Source organism: Heptranchias perlo, chromosome 2, assembly GCF_035084215.1.
Source record: "Heptranchias perlo isolate sHepPer1 chromosome 2, sHepPer1.hap1, whole genome shotgun sequence".
Classification (NCBI taxonomy): Eukaryota; Metazoa; Chordata; class Chondrichthyes; order Hexanchiformes; family Hexanchidae; genus Heptranchias; species Heptranchias perlo.
The window spans coordinates 116,896,088-116,908,119 of NC_090326.1; the positions used below are offsets into that span (position 1 = coordinate 116,896,088).

General features: G+C 40.6%; 1 protein-coding gene across 2 annotated transcripts in view; it reads right to left on the bottom strand.

Moving 5' to 3' along the window:
- ift57 (intraflagellar transport 57 homolog (Chlamydomonas)) overlaps positions 1 to 12,032 on the bottom strand; it is a 38,168-nt gene that overhangs the window by 21,683 nt on the left and 4,453 nt on the right. For both annotated transcript variants that reach the window (XM_067998807.1, XM_067998816.1), the window contains exons 3-6: positions 7,960 to 8,078; positions 7,463 to 7,553; positions 5,934 to 6,008; positions 1,734 to 1,856 (exon numbers count right to left, since the gene is read on the bottom strand). In XM_067998807.1, the coding sequence (XP_067854908.1) occupies positions 1,734 to 1,856; positions 5,934 to 6,008; positions 7,463 to 7,553; positions 7,960 to 8,078 (408 nt within the window). The remainder of the gene's footprint in view (positions 1 to 1,733; positions 1,857 to 5,933; positions 6,009 to 7,462; positions 7,554 to 7,959; positions 8,079 to 12,032) is intronic.

Sequence of the window (12,032 nt, forward strand, 5' to 3'; positions counted from 1 at the left end):
GGTAGAAGAGATGGGCAAGAGTGAGGCGGGGGTACAGAGAGCAGCAAGGCTCCAAAGGAGAGGCCAGAGGGAGGTCAAGCACCAGGAGTGGTAAGGACAGTGATGCCACTCAGGGGAGAACAGTAGGACAAAGCTGGCAGAAGCCGTGAGGAGCTGCAGGTTAAGGAGAGGAGGGTCTTGGAGAGGAAAGACAGCCATGGGCAACAGACGAAGGAAAGAGAGAAGTGGTGCAGGCCCTGGGAGGGGACAGAGTAGAAGGAGAACAGGAGAAATGAAAAAAAAAATTATGAGAACTTGGAAGCAAACCTCATTGGGGAAAATGGAGTCAAAAGGAAAATGGTAGGCAAACTGAGTTGGAGACAGATTTGGGAGAGCCAATACACCGCCACATAGTGGCCTGAGTCTACAACTGCAACATGGCAGACAGTTCAACCACCTTCTTTAAAATATACCCGTGTTTCTATTTTCTGATATGGTGCAGCAGCTCCTGTCAATGTACAAAACTAACCATGCAGAAGGAAGTCATTTATAGTCAGAAAACTAGTGGATGAAAGTCACAATTTCACATTTCCAAAATAAAATCTAAGAAAACGCAGTAAAGGACAGTAAAACAAATGTCACACAAACAGAGAGCAAGTATAAAACAAAATATAATGAAATTGAAGCTTGTGATGGATACTAACTTTACATTGTACTTTAATCAAGTTAATATGTAAATCTTCATACTATAGTTAAATCCCCAAAACCCTAATGAAATTGCAATACATCACTTCTAAAAATCATTTAGAAACACCATGATTACCAGATGCACTGAAAAGTAGTAAGATATTGGGAGTCCTAACCAGTGCCTTTGATTACATTTACAATCACGTTTACTGTACAAATTTGGATCATGTAATCTGAATATTTAATTGGCCCAGAATTTGCTGTCAAAATAACAGTGAGGCTAATGGTGCTCACCGTTATTTATGCTCAAATCATACAGCAAATTCAGGCAAGGGCAGATGCGTGGTTAAACTCAAAGATCTGAAAGTTGCTATTCGAGATGTCAGCTCTCTGCCGTCAGCTTCACGAAAACAGTGTCTCGCTGTCTGACTCACCATTCAAATGAACCGAACGGCGTGAAGTTCTTGACCTTGCATGGTAGATAAACTAAACTCGCCACAGAAAGTTAGGGCTTTTCCATTTCAGTCTAAGTACACTTTTAATGACGTGATAAGTGTTAATTATGGCCAGTCAACCTCTTTGGCACTGAAAATTAACTGTTACAAATGTGGAGTCTCATTCTTTCAGGTTTTAAATTTTAAAAAAATGTGTTTTTACTTTTTCTTTGTCTCTTAATCCAATTTTCTTTCCCTCTCTTTCTCTTTCTGTATCTGATTTGACATTGAATTCACTCATTCTAACTTACACTTCCTTCTCAGTCCTTGGGCCGTTCATTTCACAATCCTTCAATCTGATTGGTTAAGGAGATACACAGTTGCTTTCCCTGTTCACTCAGATCCTAGATGCCCTGTAGATGTGCAGTGCAAAATATCATGGAGATTAAACAAGCAAGGGCAAGTCTAACTAACAGCAGGCACCATTCATTGAATGGTTACAGCAAATTCTGGGCCATTAGTTAGGCATATAAAACGAACGATTTCCATGAAACTGGAAGGACAAGCACCCAATGATGAGCCCATGTTATGGCCCCGGAAGGTGGCTATCGTGCATGAATTTAAATAACATACCTTGTTGTCAGTCCGGATGGTAACCTTAAGTTGTGGGAGAACTCGTTCCACCTCTAGATTCCACTCAGCAGCATCTGTTGTTGATTCTAAAATCTCTTCTGGTTTTGAGGACTCTGTTCCTTCCTAAGTAAACATTAAAAGTGTTCTTCCATAAATGCGGGAGCTTTTGTAGTAAAAGTATTTTCTCACCATCCTGACCCTAGAGCACAGACTGGATTCTTGCTCCCATACCTCTATTAATGTGATTTTCAATGGAAGGTCTGTGACCTACTCCGTTAATGGTAGGGCGTTGGGGAGAGTTATAGAACAAAGAGATCTAGGAGTACAGGTTCATAGCTCCTTGAAAGTGGAGTCACAGGTGGATAGGGTGGTGAAGAAGGCATTCAGCATGCTTGGTTTCATTGGTCAGAACATTGAATACAGGAGTTGGGATGTCTTGTTGAAGTTGTACAAGACATTAGTAAGGCCACACTTGGAATACTGTGTACAGTTCTGGTCACCCTATTATAGAAAGGATATTATTAAACTAGAAAGAGTGCAGAAAAGATTTACTAGGATGCTACCGGGACTTGATGGTTTGACTTATAGGAAGAGGTTGGATAGACTGAGACTTTTTTCCCTGGAGAGTAGGAGGCTTAGGGGTGATCTTATAGAAGTCTATAAAATAATGAGGGGCATAGATAAGGTCGATAGTCAAAATCTTTTCCCAAAGGTAGGGGAGTCTATAACGAGGGGGCATAGATTTAAGGTGAGAGGGGAGAGATACAAAAGGGTCCAGAGGGGCAATTTTTTCACTCAAAGGGTGGTGAGTGTCTGGAACGAGCTGCCAGAGGCAGTAGTAGAGGCGGGTACAATTTTGTCTTTTAAAAAGTATTTGGACAGTTACATGGGTAAGATGGGTATAGAGGGATATGGGCCAAGTGCAGGCAATTGGGACTAGCTTGGTGGTATAAACTGGGCGACATGGACATGTTGGGCCGAAGGGCCTGTTTCCATGTTGTAACTTCTATGATTCTCTGAAGTGACAGTCCATTTGATCTTTATAGAGTCATATAGAGTCATAGAGTTATAGAGTTATACAGCACGGATAGAGGCCCTTCGGCCCATCGTGTCCGCGCCGGCCATCAGCCCTGTCTACTCTAATCCCATATTCCAGCATTTGGTCCGTAGCCTTGTATGCTATGGCATTTCAAGTGCTCATCCAAATGCTTCTTGAATGTTGTGAGGGTTCCTGCCTCCACAACCCTTTCAGGCAGTGAGTTCCAGACTCCAACCACCCTCTGGGTGAAAAAGTTCTTTCTCAAATCCCCTCTAAACCTCCCGCCTTTTACCTTGAATCTATGTCCCCTTGTTATAGAACCCTCAACGAAGGGAAAAAGCTCCTTAGTATCCATCCTATCTGTGCCCCTCATAATTTTGTACACCTCAATCATGTCCCCCCTCAGCCTCCTCTGCTCCAAGGAAAACAAACCCAATCTTCCCAGTCTCTCTTCATAGCTGAAGCGCTCCAGCCCTGGTAACATCCTGGTGAATCTCCTCTGCACCCTCTCCAAAGCGATCACATCCTTCCTGTAGTGTGGCGACCAGAACTGCACACAGTACTCCAGCTGTGGCCTAACCAGTGTTTTATACAGCTCCATCATAACCTCCTTGCTCTTATATTCTATGCCTCGGCTAATAAAGGCAAGTATCCCATATACCTTCTTTACCACCTTTGTTTCCTCTCTATGGATTGGAAGGCGACTGGCCTCCATTCAACACCTCCCTTCAGTGATTGAGGTTAGAAATTCATTACATGGGAATCAAAGATACAAACCCATGCTCTATCACATGACGGCACGTGTTGGAGCTCCACTGCAGTGTACCACTGTGCCACACCTGATTTAGTTTTCTTTTAACAATTAGTTGACCCGTTAACTAACCATCAACAAAGGTACTACATTTAAGATTAATCCTTTTCAATGTCACAAATCTCAGTATGGGTCAAATGAACAATACATTCGCAGGCTCAAAATAATTAGAATAAATGATGACCTAACAGTATAATTTTAAATTCAGCTAATTGGCACTTCATTAAGACTGGAATCCAAAGCCCAAAATCAAAACTCTACACTTGAAAGACGGAAACCCACTGCCGGTAGCTTTAAAAAAAATGACAGCTACTAAATTAGTGTGCTTTTTTGTTCTATTTCCATCAATTAAACCATCTTTAAACAAACCATCTTTTAGCAAAAACAGAAAGCAGATCAGTCAGCATTTAAAGAGGGAAAACACAGATTGATGATTTGGGCAGAGCCCTTCTTCAGAACTGAAAGTGAAAGATAAACAAGTACATTAATAGAATTAGCAAAAAAAGAAGAGGGAGAGGGGAAAAATAGCAGATGCTCCAATCATTTGTAAATTAACACGTTGAAAGACCTGCAACCCGTTAAAAGAAAGGCAGGATGATATAAAAGATCATTTCAGTAAGGGAAACATTAAAGAAACAAAAGAATATGTAATTAGCTACGGTAGCAAGAGTTCTGTACAAAGAAAAAGGCAACAAAATGGTAAAAGTTAGGAAAAAAGAGAAAACACCTGGAGATGCCAGTCCAAAATGAAAACACACAATTGGTGCGTTAGTCCCACAAGGAGGAAAAAACAGGCCAAAAAAGATGCAGACCCCGCTCCTCCCCGGAAATATCTTCTGAGAAAGGGTCTGCATGTAGAATGGCAACCTGCCACACCTAGGACTCCAAAAGCCCCACTCTCCATCACCTGCATTGCTTGCAGTAAAGAAATGTTTTAACCATTAGGTCATTTCAACACATGCAAGTTACAATTCCTTCCTTTACACTGCTCAGCTCATTCTATTAATGAAGTTATTAACACTCATTGGGGGTAATTTTAACCCCCCAAGAACGGGTGGGTTGGGGGCGGGTGTATAGTAAAAATAATTGATTTTTGGAGTGGTACCGCATCCTGGGTTTAACCCAGGCGAAATAGGATGCGCGCAACAGAAACCCGGAAAGCCTGTCCCCACTTAAAGCCAGCGGGCCGATACTTAAAGGGACAATGTACCTCATTGAGATAGTTGAGGCACTTAATTTTTTGTGTATTTCAAATGTAAAACAAATTTAACCTTACCTGTTTGGGTTCGACCATTGCTTCTGATTCACGTCAGGTGAAAGCAGATGAAAAGGGCTGGATCCATGAGGTGAGTGACTTTATTACACTGCTTGTGGGCCAGGATGAGCAGGAGTGCTTCTTCCAGGCCAAACAAGCTCACGTGGCGCGATGGGACCCCGCAATCGGCTGCCCCCCCCAGATGTTGGACCTCCCCCCATCATGTCCGACCACCCCCTTTCTGGCTGACCCCCACCTTCTGGCGACGTCCTCCAAACGTCTGACGACATGATCACCTCACAGCTTGCGATGTCCTCCACATTGCCACCGCCCCCCCCCCCCAAACAACATGCGATGTCCTTCACGGTCGTCCCCCCCCATCCCGATGCCTTCCATGGCCCACGATTTCTCCTTCCCTCCTCTCCGATTCCCGCCTAACAGCCTGTCAATCAGGCTGGCAGCTGGGCGCAAAACCTGAAGTAAAATTTATTGTCCCCACGCAAACTTAACTTCCAGGTTTCGCTTCCTATTACCTCCCCCTCCCGCCCGGCCTCCATGTTAAAATCATGCCCACTGCTTAAATGAAAATATCCTAATGACGGCAGCTGCTGTTCAAATTTTTTCATGGGTTAAAACAGGCAATTAAAGGCAAGATCATTTAAAAAATGATTTAGAAAAATAACTGAGAATTAAAAATACAATTTTAAAGAACATCAGAGGTTGAATTCATAGGTATCTCAGCTCTTTATTTTATGTTTACAACAATGTGGTATCCATAAAGTACAGCCGATAATTCCAATGGGTCAGACAGCAGAATTTATATGAACTTGCCTACAGTCAATGGGTAACTTTGCTTTTTTTTGTGGGGGGGCGGGGGGGGTAGGATAGGATTGGATTATTGCACAGAACATGACAACCCGCTCCATAGCTGTGCACTTCTGCTTGATCAAAGAAGCCCCATGAAGGAGTTTATAGCCCCAACTATCAGAGGACATGTGGAAAGCAGGGAACACAAATGGTGTAAGTGGTTTGACAGTAAAACTAGGTACACTATCCACTGAAGATACAAATATTTTATTGAGGAGGAAAACTCACCATTGTCTGTCCCTGAGTTTTCAAAACCTCCAGATCCAGGTAAGGCTCCCCCTCTTCATAATCCTCCGCTTCCTCCTGAAAGCCAGTTTCAGAGAATTAATTAAATCAATGAAATGGACTTTCATTATTCTAAAGAAAAATAATGGATAATTCTTTTCTCATTGAATTTTGCAATTTCCTTATGAAGTCCAGTATTTCAGACACTTTCATCAACCGGTAAATGTAGGAACATAGAATTGCTAGACGAAAAAAGATCAAGGTCCATCTAGTTTGCCTTCTACCATCCTGGTAGTCGCATGATACAATGATAATGGAGTTGTCATAGCAATCAATCTCTATAAATTGGCTGCTTCATTTTAAAAACACACTTAAAAGGTAATGCTTTGGCTGTGAAACGCTTCAGAATCTCCAGAGAACGTACCATTAGAATGTCCAGAGAATGTGCTATTCTTTCTGTGTGTTTTTCCCAGAGTAATAATCTCTGATATTAGTGTGTTGCAAGTTTCTTTTGGTTGGTATCTTGTTGTTTGTATTATTTGTTTTCCTTTTTGAAAATTACAAATAGAGACAAAAAGGCTTGGTTTTTAAGCATGCATTGTTTGAAACAATTACAATTCTGGCAAAAATTATTGACGTAGGCCAAATACAATAAAAATAGAACCACTGTAGTTTTAAACAACCAACTAAAATCTCAACCGAATAGTATCAGAAGATTTAATTCTAAAAAGGACAAGGAAAGCAAAACTTTTGTACATCTACCTTAATATTTTCCTCTGTTGGTCCTAATGAATTTGTAAACACTTTGTTTGAAAACACATTTCTGAATTATTGTAAATAACACACAGAGGACAATATCAGGGATAGAGTTCCAATTTCCCTTATTGCCTATTTGTAAATGCAGTTTTGTGCTCCTGATTCAGAAAATGAGCTTCCTCCTACATCACTCTGTCATTCTTGTTCCCCCTCCCCCCCACCACTTCTATTAGGTGACAGGCTATAAAGCTGGTATATAGCCTCATGAGAAAAGGCAGACCAAAACAAAAGGTTGTAGAAATTATTTGGCAAGGCAATTCTCTTCTGTTGTTGAACCAGTGAACAGATAATTTGGCCCCTTTCTATCAGGGTAACAAGATTTAAAAAAAAAATTGAAACAGAATAAAAAGCATCTTATTTTGACAACAGAGAGTCAATTATGCCTTTGTGTAATACTAGTGATAGATGTGTATGCATATTACAACATACATTTTTTGCCACAGAAGAAAATTACAATACTTGCTGTTTGCATCCATAAACAAAATAACTTTCGTTGTGGTTTCTCCCATTTGGTCCCTTCCAACTCCAATTCACTATTTATATCCTTACTAAACTTTACAGTTGTGTAAAATTTATAATGTTTTAAGCGAATAGAAACCCTTGTTCTTTTGCTGGAAGGCAACCATTTAGTGGGACAAAAACATTTTGACATTAATAAACTTTTTTTTTTGAAAATCAGAATAATTAAAGTTTGCAAATTATTAACTAGAACCTACAATCAACTCATCTTCCAGCTTGTTCAACGTCAATTCGGCATCTTCCTCTATTAATGCTTCCTCTTCCATCTCCTCTGCTGGATACACAGGCCTAAGGCGACACAGCTATGATTTAAAAGCAGAACTCTTTCCCAAGTATCTCATGCATACTATACACTTAATCGTGGAAGTATTCAGATGATACCACTTTCAAACAACATAAACCAGTATATGCCTATAATGAATGTTATCAATATACAAACTTTTATCCTCATTTCCCCCCCCCCCCACTGCTGTTCCCTGCCCTCTTCCCCACTCTCACTTTTCCCCATTTATTCCACACTTTCTAACCCTGCTTGACTAGAAGATTTTACTTGGTTTTGACTCCCAGTATGCAATGCCATGACAGATCAACTAGTATTTTTAAAAACTGGGTACTTGTATAGAGGTAGTATTGGCACCAAAGATGACACTTTGCACAGAATTACACAAGTCAAATCTCCATCACATGTTCTTACCTCTTCCAATTAAAGCCAGTATGTTTGAGGGCTTCTTCAGCTAAGCGATCCAGGACATGACACACCTGCTCCCCATAACCTTGCTTCAGTTTGGAGGGAGGAAAATCTACTGAGCCACCCTAAAATAAAGGTTTGAAAACAACTGTGTTGTTTTACAAACATATCAACTACTGAAAAACATTAGCAACTGCTTTGAGAATTATACTAGGATAATGAAAAATACTGTAATTTCACAATATATACTGCAATGTTGAAAGACCTTTCATTTGCCATCAATATTTGCTGTAGATTGTTTAATCACAATCAATAAAGTTAACTGGACAATTTTGTTTAATGAAATTATGAATCATCTTTTTGACTTTAATGAATTATTTAAGAAAACTCGGATTAAAAAAAACTTTACAAATGTATCATTTCCATAATTTTCAGTATTTATTAAAAGGAAATCCCTTCAACAAAATGAATAAATAATTCCCAGGTTCAATCCTTCAAGTGTGATATTAGGTGATCTCACCTAGGTTTGAAGTAGGGGCATCACAATTGACCTCAGTGCTCCCGAGTTCGAGAAGGTAAAACCAGCAGGGTACCTGTTGCTGACTGCTATCCAGCAGTTCCTACTGGAAGTGTGCACGTGGATGTTGAGGAAAGAGGAGACAGGACTGCATTCGGCCATAACAGATTCTATGGTTTAATAGCCAACACTCACACTGCAAGCAATCAATACCATCAGGAGGAGGAGGATATGGGAGAAAATGACAAAATATCTGTGTGAAAAACTAGATGTAAAGAGTGAAAATTATGTGCCATTAACAAATGAGGTTCTTGTACTTAATAAATTTATCAGCAAATTATTGCTTTCAGAAGCGTATTCTGGTCCACTTCTAAAAAGGGAACCAAGTAAATTTAAATTTTAAACAATGAGGTTTGTTTGGGAGGAGGGAAACAGGTTGATATTTGGGTTACAGATCCTTCGTCAGAACACAGTGCTGAAAGAGATCTGTGCCTGTGGTGTTGGTTTATTTTTCTCCTCTTTTTGGGTCTGGCACACCCACTGTGTTTTGCCAGTATTTTCTGTTTTATTTCAGATCTCCTCTTCTGTTTTTTTCCCTTTTTCTTGCTACCATAACTTCTCCTCCCGAGCAGGACCGGGACCAATGTCCTCGCGGGGATGTTTGCTAGTGCTGTTGGGGAAGGTTTAAACTAGAATGGCAGGGGGATGGGAACCTGAGCGGGGAGGCAGAAGAAGAGTAAAGTTGAGAGCAGCAAGAGGGGAAGACCCAGGGGAAATTTACAATACAAATAGTACAAACAGTTGTTCAAGAACAAGTGAAAGGGAAAAGCGTAGAGCAGCAGAAAGAAAGTGTACTTTAGACACTACAGATAAAGTGAAAACTAGAAGGCGTAAGGCGATTAACCCAGCATCAAAGCTGAAGGTCAGGCTAGGGTGTGTGGCCCAACTAAGAGTTCTATATACAAATGCACAGAGTATAAGGAATAAATTAAATGAACTACAAGTTCAAATTCAAATTGGAGGGGATGACATGATAGCTATTACTGAGACATGGCTGCAGGATGGTCAGGATTGGGAACTAAATATACCAGGTTATAAGGTCTACAGGAGAGATAGGGATAATGGAAGAGGGGGAGGAGTAGCCTTAGCGATTAGAGATGAAATCACTTCAATGATAAAGGAGGATATAACGAGAGGTAAGCAGCCAACAGAGACCTTATGGGTTGAATTGAGAAATAGGAAAGGATCTAAGGCCAGAGTGGGAATTGTGTATAGGACCCCTGGCAGCAGCTCTGAAGTGCTAGATTGTATAAATGCAGAGATTAGACAAGCGTGTAAGAAAGGCATAGTGGTCTTAATGGGGGACTTTAACCTTCACATAGATTGGGAAAAGCAGACTAGCACAGTCAGAAAGGCAGTGAATTTCTTGAGTGTGTCCGGGATAGTTTTCTACAGCAGTATGTCCTAGAGGCAACTAGGGGGCAAGCAATACTAGATTTAGTAATGAGTAATGAACCAGATTTAGTTAACGGCTTAACTGCACACGAACATCTATCCAATAGCGATCATAACATGATCGAACTCACTGCAGTGTTTGAAAGGGAAAAAAGTGAATCAGCTGCTAAGATTCTAGACTTGGGTAAGGCCGACTTCAATGGGATGAGACAGAGACTGTCCGCAGTAAACTGGGCAAATCTGTTAATGTGTAAAACGACTGATGATCAGTGGGAAATGTTTAAAGAAACATTTAACGTGATACAGAATCGGTTTATACCCCTGAGGGGCAAGAACTCTACTTGTCAAAAAAAACAGCCATGGACAACTAAAGAGGTAAGGGGCAGTATAAGACATAAGGAAAGTGCATACAAAAAGGCAAAAAATGGCACAGATCCTGGCGAATGGGAAAGATATAAAGATCAACAAAGGGTCACAAAACAGATAGTAAGAGCCTCAAAAAGAGAGTATGAAAAGAAACTTGTAAGGGATATCAAAACCAATATGAAGAACTTTTATAGTTATATTAGGAAAAAGAGGGTGGTCAGGAGCAGTGTTCTCCCTTTAAAAACTGAAAGTGGGGATATTGTCATTGACAATGAGGAAATGGCGGACATGTTGAACAATTACTTTGCATCAGTATTTACAGTAGAAAAAGAGGAAAACATGCCAGAAATCCCAAGAAAACTAATATTAAATCGGGGACAGGGACTCGATAAAATTAACATAAGTAAAGCAACAGTAATAAAGAAAATAATAGCACTAAAGAGTGACAAATCCCCAGGACCAGATGGTTTCCATCCCAGGGTTTTAAAGGAAGTAGGTGAGCACAATGCAGATGCCCTAACTATAATCTTTCAAAGTTCTCTAGATTCAGGAACTGTCCCTCTAGACTGGAAAACTGCACATGTCACTCTGCTTTTTGAGAAAGGAGAGGGAAACCAGGGAATTATAGACCAGTTAGCCTAACATCTGTTGTGGGGAAAATGCTGGAGTCTATAATTAAGGATAGGGTGACTGAACACCGAGAATTTTCAGTTAATCTGAGAGAGCCAGCATGGATTTGTGAAAGATATCGTGGCTGACAAACCTGATTGAATTTTTTGAAGAGGTGACTAAAGTAGTGGACAGGGGAATGTCAATGGATGTTATTTATATGGACTTCCAGAAGGCATTTGATAAGGTCCCACATAAGAGACTGTTAGCTAAGATAGAAGCCCATGGAATCGAGGGAAAAGTACGGACTTGGTTAGGAAGTTGGCTGAGCGAAAGGCGACAGAGAGTAGGGATAATGGGTAGGTACTCACATTGGCAGGATGCGACTAGTGGAGTGCCGCAGGGATCTGTCTTGGGGCCTCAATATTTATTAACGACTTAGATGAAGGCATAGAAAGTCTCATATTTAAGTTTGCCGATGACACAAAGATTGGTGGCATTGTAAGCAGTGTAGATGAAAACATAAAATTACAAAGCGATATTGATAGATTAGGTAAATGGGCAAAACTGTGACAAATGGAATTCAATGTAGACAAATGTGAGGTCATTCACTTTGGATCAAAAAAGGATAGAACAGGGTACTTTCTAAATGGGAAAAAGTTAAAAACAGTGGATGTTCAAAGGGATTTAGGGGTTCAGGTATATAGATCATTGAACTGTCATGAACAGGTGCAGAAAATAATCAATAAGGCTAATGGAATGCTGGCCTTTATATCTGGAGGACTGGACTACAAGGGGGCAGAAGTTATGCTGCAGCTATTCAAAACCCTGGTTAGACCGCACCTGGAGTACTGTGAGCAGTTCTGGGCACCGCACCTTCGGAAGGACATATTGGCCTTGGAGGGAGTGCAGCATAGGTTTACTAGAATGATACCCGAACTTCAAGGGTTAAGTTACAAAGAGAGATTACACAAATTGGGGTTGTATTCTCTAGAGTTTCGAAGGTTATGGGGTGATCTGATCGAAGTTTATAAGATATTAAGGGGAACAGATAGGGTGGATAGAGGGAAACTATTTCCGCTGGTTGGGGATTTTAGGAGTAGGGGACACAGTCTAAAAATTAGAGCCAGAC